Source organism: Peromyscus californicus, unplaced genomic scaffold, assembly GCF_007827085.1.
Source record: "Peromyscus californicus insignis strain IS unplaced genomic scaffold, ASM782708v3 Scaffold_6__1_contigs__length_162567912, whole genome shotgun sequence".
Lineage (NCBI taxonomy): Eukaryota > Metazoa > Chordata > Mammalia > Rodentia > Cricetidae > Peromyscus > Peromyscus californicus.
In genome coordinates this window covers 127,849,606-127,863,786 of record NW_026294584.1, presented here as the reverse complement: position 1 = coordinate 127,863,786, position 14,181 = coordinate 127,849,606, and the positions used below count along the sequence as shown (strand labels likewise).

At 37.9% G+C, this 14,181-nt stretch overlaps 1 protein-coding gene across 11 annotated transcripts in view; it reads right to left on the bottom strand.

Annotated features, from left to right (window-relative positions):
* The window catches only part of Setd5 (SET domain containing 5), a 91,983-nt gene that overhangs the window by 47,153 nt on the left and 30,649 nt on the right, over nt 1-14,181 (bottom strand). Inside the window, exons 2-14 of one of the 11 annotated variants that reach the window (XM_052720857.1) lie at nt 12,613-12,799; nt 11,586-11,810; nt 9,159-9,770; nt 7,927-8,119; nt 7,559-7,664; nt 7,024-7,232; nt 6,627-6,685; nt 6,005-6,183; nt 5,029-5,067; nt 2,443-2,685; nt 1,791-1,939; nt 1,285-1,402; nt 470-579 (exon numbers count right to left, since the gene is read on the bottom strand). In XM_052720857.1, the coding sequence (XP_052576817.1) occupies nt 470-579; nt 1,285-1,402; nt 1,791-1,939; nt 2,443-2,685; nt 5,029-5,067; nt 6,005-6,183; nt 6,627-6,685; nt 7,024-7,232; nt 7,559-7,664; nt 7,927-8,018 (1,304 nt within the window). In that variant the 5' untranslated portion in view covers nt 8,019-8,119; nt 9,159-9,770; nt 11,586-11,810; nt 12,613-12,799. Of the gene's footprint in view, nt 1-469; nt 580-1,284; nt 1,403-1,790; nt 1,940-2,442; nt 2,686-5,028; nt 5,068-6,004; nt 6,184-6,626; nt 6,686-6,878; nt 6,920-7,023; nt 7,233-7,327; nt 7,465-7,558; nt 7,665-7,926; nt 8,120-9,158; nt 9,771-11,585; nt 11,811-12,612; nt 12,800-14,181 lie in introns of those variants that run through there. The other 10 variants (XM_052720856.1, XM_052720861.1, XM_052720866.1 and 7 more) reach the window with 10 other exon arrangements.

The following is a 14,181-nucleotide window of genomic DNA, read 5'->3' as shown; positions in this document are numbered from 1 at the left end:
ATGTGTCTCAATGTTCTTGAAAACAGAACATTATGGCATATCATCCAATCACTTTTTGAAACGTTAATGTAATAATTTCCTCTGATGTTATCTTTGAAAAACTTAGGATAGGTATGATATTTCAATAAATATTCTGTTTTTCTGTATATCTCTACTTGTAGCCTATGTACAGAAGTTGAAAGAAAGCAAATCTCTACTGAATCAGTTCTCCCCACAGTCTTTTTTTTGAGACAGGGTCTAGCTGGCATGGAACTCCCTATGTAGACCAGGGAGACCTAGAACTCATAAAGATCCACTTGCTTCTGCCACCCATGTGCTGGGATTACATAACTTCTAGGCAGAAAATACATTACTCGTGAAAAGAATAGGCAAAGCAAAATAAGGGGGGGAGGGGAGTTGAAAACAGACTTTTTGAGTTAAAATCTTAACAATGTCATTCATTCATGCTTGTAAGTTTCTGATGTCTTACCAGTTACTATATTCATAATCAAATGCAATGGTGACTTCAGCATCCTTGGTGATCGCCGATACAGCATAGATACACAGGTGAATCATCCCATCTGCAATCATGTGTCTCACCTGTGTGAACAAGGTATCATTAGGATCGCCTTTAAGACCAAGTTTTCCATTAAGGGGAAAAGTTTGTGAGTCAAATAATTTCTGCCCATTTTGAGTAATCTGTTATTTTATTTAATTCCATCATTTCATTTGAAATTATTTTAAAGTAACGAACAGACAATTAGACTTCTTCAAAATGAAAAAAATCCAATAATGTTAGAAATCAGGGTAAAATTGTTTTATATTTTAAAGATTATCTGCATTCTGCTGGAGAATTACATTCCCTTAGCTTGCAAACAAAGCTCTGCTAATCTTACTGCACTTTCTGTGAATGCACCAAACTCATTAATTTTAGAAATGCCTAGAAATTCTTACAAAACACTATTTTCCAAAATCTATAAAAGTGAAGACAAATGGATTAGCTGGACCTAATAACAATTACTACCACATGGCCTTTTCTCCCCCGCAGTCCAATTTATAGACTTTATCTATCCAGTTTGTCTTACTTCTTACAAATACTAACTTGCCTCTTCTCATTTCTGTCCTCTCTAAAGAAATGTCCTTATCTCCATATGGCACCATACTTCTGTTTTTTTACCATTGCATTTAAAGATCATACAACTAATAACTACAGACCTTTATCTGGGTGAAGTTTTCAGACTGTTTCTTCAGTAAACGTGTCCTTTGGTGGTTCCATTGAAAGGGAAGTTGCTAAGGATTGCTTACCTCTGCATTTGGTGTACATGATCTTCTGATGAACCGAGCATCATTACCGAAAGTACGAGCATCCACACACATCTCTACACCATTGAATTTTGAGTAGAAGAGCACAAAGGGATATGGTCTAGGGATACAATTAAAATTCCTGTAATTCTCAACACAAACAAAAAGGCCACCCCACGACTACAAATGTGAATCATATGCTGACACAATAAGGAGCAGTCATTTGCAATTCCTAAGCTAGAAAGTACCACAAACTTGTCTGCTTCTCATTAGAGAATAAACACAAAGCAAGGAATGCTGGGCTTGGAAAGGAGTCATCACCACTTCATACACTAAACATTTTGCAGATTTATTTGCCCTTTCGTACCAACGGCAGACAGGCATGATATTATTTGAAACATTAGCTTTTCCTCAGAAGCAGCCCATCAAGTAGGATGATTTTCAGAGCAATACTGACTGGTCAGTCAGAACCATGCAAGCCCTCAGTGCTCAATGAATGACGTTCTTACTTTTTGAAGAAATGCCCATTGACCTCAAATTGTTGTCGTAACATGACTTTCCCACGATATTCTATTATAAGAGTGTCTAAGGCCAAATCTCTTGCAGCCCTCAGGATTTTCCGGTGCTTTTGAACACGAGTGACTCTCCCCAGCTGTAACTAAATAAAAACAGAGCATTAACATTTAAGAATAGCAACAGCAATGTGGTAAAATTTACAATGTTTTGTAACTGTGGAAAATTTTCAGGTTTTATCTGTGTATTATAGCTTGGAGATCAGAAAATTTTCATTTTGACATAGCTGAATCTTCCCAGGACACATGGTCCAACTAGTGATACCAGGAAAGGCAAGACCAGAGAAAAACTTACAATGTCAGTGGAGCTGTATCTACTCTATGAGATTAGTTTAATTAGCTTCCTATAAATCTTTTGTAATTCCTATCTAGGCTGCATTAGAAACTTCCATCTCCTTTATTAAATAAAGACATTTGTGAAATATATACCTTGACAGTTTAGTTACTGTAATCTGATTTTGGTCAACAATGATCAGCAGGAAGGTACTTCATTTGTTATTCTGTAAGGACCTATAGTTCCAACTCATTTTTATACTTTGGGTACTAAAAAAACTCAGTCTTTTAGTGTCTTTAATGCTTTAGTTCTCACCTGCATTTGGGAACCAATTACTGTATTATTACAGGCCAGTTCAGTCTTATTTATAGTGTCTAAAACAGCAGGTTTGCCCACAAATTCCTTGTTAGAATGTAGATGTTGCTCAAGGGCATTCTGTACATCCGCACTGTACTGATTAGTAAAAGCTTCTTCATACTCATCAGTCCATAGTCTTATCCGATTTTCCCAGCCCTCAGTGGTATTTTCATCTAAATTCTGTGCTTCAGAGGGAGAATTCTGTAGAAAACAAAGATCAAGTGAATTAGTAAGAGACCATTCATGAATATGGGGGGGCAGGACAAGCAAGACACTTGTTTTCACATGGCAACTGGCATGTTATTATAAGAGCAATGGACTGAGAATCAGGGGATCAGGCTTCTGTTACCAATGAACTGTGAGGTCTTGGACAACTTCAAGTGAGAAAACTTGCCTGCCCGCTTATAAAGTGAGAAATTAATCTAGTCAGTATTTTCACCCATTACTGACTTCATGACCATTTTCAGTCATAAAAATCAATTTCTTCATATCAAGATTTATATCAAATTCCTAAAAAAAATTTCATAAAAAAGCAAAAAGGATCTTAAGTTGTTATACTGCATAAAATTTCAAAATAGATTAATATTCAGCTGTGTTAGTACAGCATTACAAATGGTTTGTCTTTGTGCTAGGAGAATAACTGTGTTTTTGTGTCATCTATTATTTTCATTAGCAATACTAGTTCATAATCTTACCACCCACAGGAAAAATTACCATTTGGGAACATTGCTAAATGCACTTTGAATAACGTACTGTCATTCTATGTCATCTACCATAAAGAATTACTTATCCAAATGTGAAGAAATACCAGTTAACTTTACTGTTTTATTTTTAATATTTATTTTGCTGGTGTGCATGTGCCACAGTACTCTAGTGGAGGTAAGAGGACAGCTTGAGCCATGAGGGTCCCAGGGATCAAAGCCAGGCTGTCAGGCTTGGCAGACAGTGCCTTTACCTGATCAATAAAGTACCAAAACGAGTGGCTAAGAGTTGGGTCTAGTGGGAAAGCTCTTGACTTTGAAATTCAAAGTCCAAATGCTGTTTTCTATCCATTCTCATAGCTCAAGCTTGGATATTTAGGCAAGTTCTCATGAACTGTGAAGACAAAATTTAGTAACCTGGGGTTGGGGATTTAGCTCAGTGGTAGAGTGCTTGTCTAGCAAGCGAAAGGCCCTGGGTTCGGTCCTCAGATCCCAGAGGGGGTGGAGGAGGATTTAATAACCCAACTAAAATTATAAAATCATTAAAGTAAAACTTTTTTTTTTCTATTTAGATTTTAACACACCTCTGAGGATATGCTGAAACTATAAACAAAGTGACAGTTAATGTGAACTTTTCTGAGAGCAACAGATGCCTTCCTAAAGGTTTTGAAACTCTGGAGTTAGTTGCAGTAATTATCTGATAGTAGAAAAAAGGCTTTACAGTTGAGGTCTACAGTTAGCCCCCAAATTCTATGTAGGTCCTTCTTAGTAAATGAAATAAAATGAAATGTGAAGTTAAAATAAATTTGGCTATTCGAAGAGATCTATCTCATTAAAGAAATGATTATAAATGTGTTACAAAACACAGCTCAGTCCTCTGAAGGTTTGTGTTTCTGAAAGTTGTCTCCTATTCACACAAGAGGTGAGACCTTCACATTTCAGGTAAAATGTCACTTGCTATCACTGATAACATCAACTGGGGCTCCAAATAAACACAAGAAATCCCAATAAGTTCATCCTAACTTAAGACGTCACCATGTATGTAATGGTCAACCTAAGAGATTTAGGGATATGAACACTTAAAAGAACCAAATTACAACTTAAATTCAAACTGAAGATCTTGAATCCTAAATTTTTGGAAGGTAGGAGAGCTTATAAGTGAACAGGGAAAAGAAGATACGAGAAAGTATAACCAAAACTCCTTTCTGTTAACTTTTATAAACCAACCAGTACAACAACAAAAAACAAAACCAGTCAGTATCTAAAAAGCACATTACTTCTCCATTCTCCAACTCACTCACTCTCTCTCACACACATACATACACACACCAAGCCACATAAGCTCTACTATTTGATAACTAGTATTATATAAATCTCCACCAAACAGATAATGACAAAACAAAAGCAAAAAAGTGCTATTTCAATAAGACTACCTCATATTAACAACACCAATTTCCTGCTAAGGAGTTATCCTTCCAAATGGTGATTCAAAGTCCACATCAGGGAAGGTTTACAAGAGAGCCTGGCTCATCAGCCGAAAAAAACCTCACTCCTGAAGTTGAACCCAATCACAAGAATATAACACACTACCCTCATTTGGTTTAAAAAACCATGACTTATCCCACCACCACAAAGGCAGCTAATGAAACAGAAATGTGAAAATATTTCACAAAATAGCCAAGAAAATCCATTGTGGAGAAAAGCTCTATGAAAACTGAATGGCAACAATTACAAACTCATGAAAAGCAGACTACAAGATTCTCAGATCATCAATGTCAGGAAAGAAGCCTACCAAAATGCAAGACCAAACATACAACACAGCATCAGGGAGGTTACCCCTTACCTTCATCCGCAAGGACTTCCGGGATCCCTCTCGAAATGCCTATCCCAAAGAGGAAAACAAGTAGAACAAAACAAAACTTGGTACCAAGAATGACAGTTATACCCATGAGACTAAAACTAAGGCACTGTCTTATTTTCTCTGTGTAACAATACAATGGTATATCTCAAACTATGATCAAGAAAAAGGACAGTTCAAAGGCTAATGAACATAGATATGAATTCCAAGACTTTGGAACTAGACAACTAATACGTAAGAGCATGTACCACTTAAATACTATACATACCCTTGACAGAATGTAATAGTTATAATCCTTAAGTTGCAGATTATCAGTTTTGAAATTAAGAAGGAAACAAAGACCAATCCCCTTTACAAAGGGTGGGCAAGTGACCTGGGAGCAACCAAGTTGCTGTGATGGGAAAGAAAGAATAGAAAACACAAAAAGATTTCTTCTGGAGATCTTTTATTTAAGAGTATAGGAAAGTGACCAAGACACTAAGGAAACCGAGACCATTCAAGAGATGTTTTCTGATTTTTGGTGTTGTTTTGTCTAGATGCAAGGACAAACAATCAACCTAATAACATTGAGGCCAGCCATGTAACCAAGAAAAGAACTTCAGTTGCTTTAGGGCAGAGAAGTAGGGAGATGATGTAAGCATTGTGGAAGCCTAGACTTGAGGCTGCAACTCATACAGGATTATACCGGGTAGGGCTGGAATTCCATACCTGGGATGGTGGGTGGAGTAGAAGAAACTGAGACTATGGTGATGGTCAGGTAGGTTAGAAAAGAGTTTGGGCTATTTATACATAATATAAACCAGTTTATTTTTGAGAAATAAAGTGGCCAAACACTGGCATCAAATTTCTTTTAAAAAAACTTAAGTGTATTCTTGCTCAAAAATTTGAGCTATTTCAGACATACTTCTATTCAAGTTTTGTTTATTTATTTGTTTGTCTGCTTGCTTATTTTTTTGCATACCTTAATCTTCTTCGTCTTTGGTGCTGCACGACCCTTTTCTGGACTCTTTTTCCGCTTCTTGGGTTTGGTTCTTCTAACAGTTAAGGTGATGCTTGTAGGTGTGTGCTGTGTTGCTGTGTACAACACAGTGGAAGGAGAAAGCTCCTCATCCCAGCTTTCTGTTGCACTGCTATCCCCACCTGAAATAAGATGATTTCACAATTCAGGTACTAACATCAACTTCCCCCCTTCCATGCGTACCACATCTAGTAATTCATTACTCCTACTGTAACTCTACATCTAATAAGTCAACATAGACCCGATCTTTCTTCTGAAAATAAGATTTCTGTTGTTGTTGCTGACATTAAGTTATAAGATTTATTCTGTATTCCATCTATTTTTCCCCTTTAAAATAAACTACATTGTTTTTAACTATAAATGAATAACTTAAAGAAAAAGGAATACATTTATTTTTGGTGCTCACAAAGAATAATTTGACTGGTACAGGTCTATTATTTCCCAATAGAGCTATACAGTGGCTTTGTGGGGACTTCTTTATGTGAAGATAGTTATGTACTATAGGAGACGATATAAATCACAAAACATTTAGTCAAAATGTGGGTTTAACCCACCTTCTGCTCACCTGATATGTTGTCCTGCTTCCGCCGATGAAGTCTAATAACCTTCCCCCTGCTCATTCCCCTAAAGAGGGAAAATAAACTTAAAGTAGTCCTTCCAGCAGCATGCAGCATATCACATCATACATGGGAGAAGTGTCTCTGCATATACTACCCCCTCCCTCCCACCTACCAAATGTTTCCAGGACATTAAATTTCATATCAAATTCAATAGCTTTAACATCAATCTCTCATTCCTTGTTGTCAGCAATTCTCACCTAGTGCAGAGAATTCGAGCCAAGGAGCACTAAGGAATCATCTACATTAACAAACACAAGAAAGAATACTTTGAGCTTTTCCCTACTGATAAGAAACCCTAATCCCAGCAACCCAGGTTTGAATTTAAATAGAACAGGATCTTACCTGCACTTGTCACAGTTGAGAAGGAAGCCATCCTGAGAAAGACCACAAGGACACCAGGTAGGAACAGTCTCTCCTTCAGAGTTCGGGCTGTCTCCACAGCGTTCCTCTACGGGCGACGGCAGGCCATTCAGGTCAGAACGAGGGATGATCGTCTGGACAGGGGGAGAAGCAGGAGGTGTCGGAGGAGGAGGGGCTCCGTAATTATGATCCTGAAAATAAGATTTTTTAAATCAACAGTGTCCAAACACTGGCCCCTCTCTCCCCTAAAGTATGGTACATATGGAAAGAAAGAAGAAAGTAGTACCCTTTGTTTTTTGGCTTCAACCAGGAAAGTGATAAAACAAAATGCCAAGGTCAACTGGGACATAAAAACAAGAACAATGATGCAGGGCTAGACGTCCGCTGGAGGCAGGGAAGTGCAAAAGGGGCAACTTCGTCATGCTGCATATAAACATTTCAAGAAAGTCACAATGTATAAGAATGGATTATACTCCAGGAAGATCACTGCTCTGGAGAGAAACAAGTGCATACTCACAGCATAAGGCAGTCCTCGACACCCATGCCTCTGAGTGGTCCCATAATTATGAGTGGAATACACGCTCTTCTCATTAACTGCTGGACTAGCCTCCACAGATTCAGGGCTGCACAAAGGCGAAAAGCAACGCATGATAGCATAACACCTACTCTAATAGTTCATTTCCCATTCTAACCCCTTCTCTTTCCACAACCACCAGCCACTAGAATAAGAAAGAACTTTAGTGAAAGTCTGTTTAACATAACTAAGCCTATAAATAATAGTGTTATTGAATGTGGATTTGTGTGTAACATGAAGCCAGTACAGGCAGATGTCTCAAGGCAGGCACCTGGGATACAAGGTGTCCCTAATGACAAACACAAACGTACCAGCAGAGCGGGGAGTTTCCCCTAGAGAAGCCACTCTGGGCTGGTTTAGACTCAGAACTATTCTTCTTAATTGGATCTCTTAATACTTCCATGAAACCTCACATGACATTTGCAGTGAGTGAGATGATGAAAGTGCCTTCTGCACTGCCCCAGGGACCAGGCCCTCTTCCATTCACTACCAAGACAGGATACCCTGAAGAAAGTACAGGCAAAAACAATGGCATCTTATATTTATCACACCTCTCATCTTGAACCCCCAAATACCTTTCACATATTAAAATTTCTCATCCATCAAGGACATGCAAGCATATTCAAGGACACAATTGTTTAATAGCTGCATGATAATAACAGAACTTCAAAATCAAAACTTAACTTGGGAGTTAATTTGTTTCATGCTAAATAGTAACTGTAGCTACCATTATGAATCGCCTATTACTTGGGTCTACCATGTATTAATTCATTTAATATCTGTGATTATTAAACACAGTAAGCGGCATTCCCTTTTTATAGAGGGAAGTGAAGATGAGGTGGTGAGATTAATGATTTTTTCCAAGTTGATACGCTGATAGAGCCAGGATTTGAAACAAAGATGTCTGACTCCAAAGCCTCTTCTTTCCCATTATGCCTTGCTTGAAAGCAAGGACATTGTTTTGTCTGTAAACTGCATTTGAGGCCTTGCTAACCAGGCTCATTAAGAAGCTTGGGTTAGTTTTGTTTTTTGTTGTATCCTGGGCAAGTAGAAAATTAACTGCCCAGGCACTAATTTTTTTTAATTAAAGAACCAAATACATTCAAAGCAATAAATTTAACATAAGCTTTACTTGATAATAAAAAGGCACCCATGGCGAAGGATAAAATAGGTTTTAGAGAAGAATAAAATAGGTTTGTTTGTTTACATCAACTTTACTTGGTTAGGTTTTATGGACTTTTGAAGAATAATTAAAGAATGTAATTGTATGACTTGGTGGAAGTGAAATGGATTATCTGTAATGCATATTAACCAGAACAAAGATTCACCCATTAGCAACTCCAAAAATCAGTGTTAATGCAACTCCAGAGATCAAAGGGTTTTAGGGAATCAAATAATTCAGTTTGCTTCAAATAACCACCTTCCTGCTTCAAGATATACAAAAACCACAACACTGAGGAGGAGTAACGCGTGTAATTCAATGTAGCACATTAACTGATAAGTGAGGGATAAAGTAAGACTCTGAGATATGTATCAAACTCACCTAGTTTTATGCTCCACAACTGTGAGAAGGGGTCTTATTAATAACAGCAAAGGTCATTTCTAGGTGAGGGACTTAAGACAGAGGGAAGTATTCTCTGTTAGTGAGGTGCATGCACTTTAGTAATTGACAGGGTCTTCAAAATGGGAACTGGCAGTGGGAGTGGCTGGGAGGGAAATATATCAAGAATGCAGGTCAGTATTCTTGAGAAAAGGATGATCTGAACATGGGTCACTGAGGCAACTGGGGGAGTACAGGTAGGGTTTCCTAAATGAAACCAAAGGCAGACAAGCATTAATAAAATGAAGGTAGAATTTAGTTTCTGTGATGGACAGTTAAAAGAAAGCAATGGATTTATACATTGTTATTGACTATGTATGTTACTAAATAAGTAATCCATCCAAAGGGTTGTACATATTTTTAGGTAGGAGATTTTATACCATTAAACACATGGGGTGAAATAAGAGAGTTTATTAGAAATGAATTTTTTTGTGGGACAGGAAAAAATAAAAGTTGCATGAAATAAAAGATGGCCATGGAGATGGAGCTATGTTGGTTATATCTTACCCATCTCCAAACTGGGTAAATATGTACATATGCACTTCATGTGCAAGTCTAGGGAATAAAAATAAAACGTATATTGTGGAGGTTAACAGGCCATCCTACTGCTTAGTAGTATGTAGTCAAGCACAGCATTTAAAATATTGCTATGCATGTCTAATCTAAAATTTAAACCCATCTTTAATGATAAAACTTTACAATGTCTACATTGGTTAGGGATTAAACAATTACACATTGATACATACATTGATTTTTATGCATATTTTAAAATACAGATTAAAAATTTACAGTATCAAGATCTGGGGATGTAGCTCAGTAGAGTGCTTATCTAGCCTGTTTAAGGACCTGGGTTCAGGCCTCAGGACAGAAAAAAACAGCACACACAAAAAAAGGAGTATTATGATTGCATGTCTTTATTAGACAACCACTTTATGCAAATAATTATATCCTTTTTTTCTTCTGTGGCTAAAATGTTGTAACAGTTGGGCATACACAGAGAAATTGGGCTCAAATTGGGCTCACAACAGATATAGTCCATCAATTATGTTCAATGAATAATATGCAGCTTGCTACTATAATGCCACCTCTTAGAAAATAATTGAAATTCTGTCATACAAGAGATGTAAATATCTTTTTTCATTGTGTTATATCTAGAAGATTGTGTGTGTGTGTGTGTGTGTGTGTGTGTGTGTGTGTGTGTATTGTAGATTGTAAACTGCTATAATTAGAGTTAATAATCTCATGAGGTGAGGTATAGGTTTCTTTCTTGGTTAGATATGTTGCCTTTAATACCAGGTTTAATCTTAACAGTGCTTAGAACAATGATTAGGCATGATGAAGGACAAACATCATTAATAATTAATAGACTAGCACATAAGCTAAACGACTGACATCAATGCCCTTTGTAAAACTGCACAACAAGAAATGTGAAGTTGGTTGTGACCATAGATGGTATCAGAACTTTGGAGACACTGAATTAGAGCACTTAGGAAGTCCTAGACATGGCACTATAGTCATAGTACAGACCAGACTGCTTTCATTCATGCATTACTCCTGGTTTCCCCAGTACATGTGCATAGCTACTGTTATACTTTGAGGGAAATACTAGTGCTAAGAATGACTGCTTTGGGTCTTTTCCTTACCTACCAATTCCAAACTTACTCGTTTACCCTCTTTATTTCTCATAAATATTATTTATTTCTCATAAATATTAATGAGGTCTATTTATACATTTGTTATTACTGCAGTAGGTTATTATCTGACTTTATAAAGGCCTACAACCACTATACAATTGAGCTGGCTCTCCAATAACACAGGAAGACTTTTAAATACTTTGTTTTGGGAAAGAGTTATACAATTCGAAGTCTCAGCTAATGGTAACTAAATCTTGTTGGCATGCAAAAAACCAAAACCAAACCCCCCCCAAAAAAACCCAAATCAAACCAAACCAAACAAGCCACCCCACAAACCCAAACCAAAAAACCCACAAAGTAACAACAAAACAAACAAAAACTTCTACAATAAAGATGACCAGTCTTTCCTATGCCCTCCCCCGCCACCCCATTGTTATATGAGAAGAAGCTTAAAAACCGGCTTTCAATTCCGGACTACCCCAGAATACCATATATTACTTCCTAGGGTAGCTGCATGTCTTCCTCTTTAAGGAACCCAATAAACAGTCAACAGCAGGCAGCTTTATAAAGAAATATACATGCTCTTTAATAGTATCCTCAGTTTTAAGGAAACCACTATGAACAAGGGATGCCATTCAACCCAGAATTCTGGAACAGTTGCTTTGCTTTGCTGAAGGGGAAAGAATTCCCAGGGACTGAAAATGGCAAGAGAAACGGGAATTAGAGCAACACCCACCTCACTCAAGAAGTGGCTGTGGGATCAAGAGTCTGAACTGGACCTGAACATATTCAAAACACCAGGATTTTTCCAGCCCAGACCCTAATCCCTGGTACTGCCTGGAATAGACTTGGCTTCTGGGGGTGTGCTGCCCCCTAGGCCCCTTGGGTCTCTTTCGCTGGACTTTCACATCCTGGTGTAGTGCCACTTCGTCTTGAAAGGTAGGGGGCTTCCACTTCCTTTCTGTAAGCAAGGAAGATTGGGTACAAGGGAGGTAAAAGGACAAGAGGGGGGAATCTGTGAGCGGGGGCAATCTTGGACAACTTAAAAGAGAAGGGATACAAAAGGCTAAAAAATTTTAAACTGAGTAATATATAAAATTGTATAATGAAGGCCTACCTTCATTGTCATTTGGCATTTAAATTCTCCAAGAACTGAGTCTATTTTAGGGATTGGGCTTTTCGACAAATTCTGAATTCCTAATGCTGCTCTTAGCTGAAAAACAAGTTTGGTACCACTGACTTTGAAGGTCCTCTTTCTAGGCAACGAATATTGTAAAAACAGATGATACAGCTCTCCATGTCTTCTACCCCAGAGTGAGCTGGTTAAGCAGTTTGCCCATATAGTTTCAGCCCCTTTACTCTAGAATAATGACAAGTACATAGGAAGAGGCCTTCAAAGAAAATCAGTTGGAAAGGAAACCTCCTATCTCTCTTATCAAAATCATTAACTCTTTAGAAGGAGGTGATACACCTACTTCATTTCAATCTTCCCCACCCATAAAACAAAGGAAAATGTAACCACTGCTTTGCAACTTTGATTATATTTATGATTTACCCAGAAATCCCTCCTTTAAAGTTCCTTTCCTCCCCCTTCCAATTCCTTTGTCCCTCCAGCTGGGGGTGGGGGAAGGGCAAGCCTAATGTTTTCTGAAGTGGGATGGGTTTTAATTAAGAAAATATTACATATAGCTATGAACTGCTCAGAAGAAATCCATTCTCGCACAAACTTGAAGCAATCCTATTATCTAGGAAGTAGCACTTACTCTGATCCAGCAGCCATATCTGAGTAGGATGTATCTGGTGTGGTGACTCCCAGAGGGATTGCAATGCTCATGACGTCCAAGACAGCAGAGGGTGGAAATCACGGGGTCCAATTAATGGAGACTGACCACTCAAAGAGTGGGGGTGAGCTGCAGAGCCTCAGCCAACATGTTACGGACATGAGGAATCCTGTCACAGAAAAGGAAAATAACCACTGACCAGAGAGTTCTTTAAATTTATCTTAAACGGCCAGGTGGTGGTGCTGCACACCTTTGATCCCATCACTTGGGAGGCAGAGGCAGGCAGATTTCAGTAAGTTCAAGGCCAGCCTAGTCTACAATTTGAGTGAGTTCCAGGACAGCCAGGAGTGTTACACAGAGAAACGGAGTCTCAAAAACCAAAATAAATAAATAAATAAATGGATAAATAAATACATAAATGATTAAGCAAATAAAATAAAATGCTGCACAGTGTTTTTCAACTGTTTGAATAAGTCTTTTTGTGTGCTTGTGGTGTTTGTGTACAGTGTATGCATGTCAAGTGTGTAGGCTTGAGTGTACTCCTGAATGCATATGGAAACCACAGGAGGATTCTGGGTATCATCTTCTATGGCTCTCAAATCTTATTCAGCATTTTGGCTGGCCAGCAAGCTTGGTTGTCTCCCAGCACTGGTTAGAGGTTTGTGAGGCCACATCCTCCTGTCTTTTACATGGAGGCTGGAGATTTGAACTCAGTTGCATAAGTGGTATTATCCATCGAGCCATCTCTCTAGCCCCTTGAATTTGAGTAAGGCTTTAAAGAATAAATCTAGGTTTACTATGTACTCTACTTTTAAATTTCTATTTTAATTATTTTCTTTCCTGCCAAAGCAAAAACAATGACCTGCTTGGATCACTACCAACCACATGTTCCTCCCTCTTTAACTGCCTAGCAGACAGAGTTTTAGCAGTCTAGGATATATGAAACAAGTCTTAAGATTCAGGATGGTTATCAGAAGTATTCTAGTTTACTCCTTAATAGTTCCATTTAAACTTTTCCATAGGCAAGCAATAAATGTAGCTTTATCAACACTCAGTTATTTATTCTAAAGTAAACTCGGTAGAGCTCAATTAGTTGTTTATATTTGATCAGATAGCCATTTCTATGCTTTGACTTGTTTTTTAAAAATATATTTATGTATATGGGTGTTTTGCCTGTCATGTCTACACATTATATGCATGCAGTACCCACAGAGGCCAGAAGAGGGCAGTGGATCCCCTCAGACTGGAGTTTGAGACAGTTTTGAGCTGCTATATGGGTGCTAGGTATTGAATCCAAGGAACTCAAGAACAGCCAATGTTTTTAACTGCTGAGTCATCTCTCCAGACCCTCTCTGACTTATTTTAAATAGTCTTAACTGTCTTGGAGATGATATAATTATCCAAAAAACCGTATTTGTGCAGGAATATACACTCATAGATATGAATAAAAACATAAACCACAGGGTAAAGCTAAACGTGTGGGTACAGAGGATATACAGAAATCTGTACTTCCTGCTCAATTTTGCTGTGATTTAACAACTGCTTTAAAAA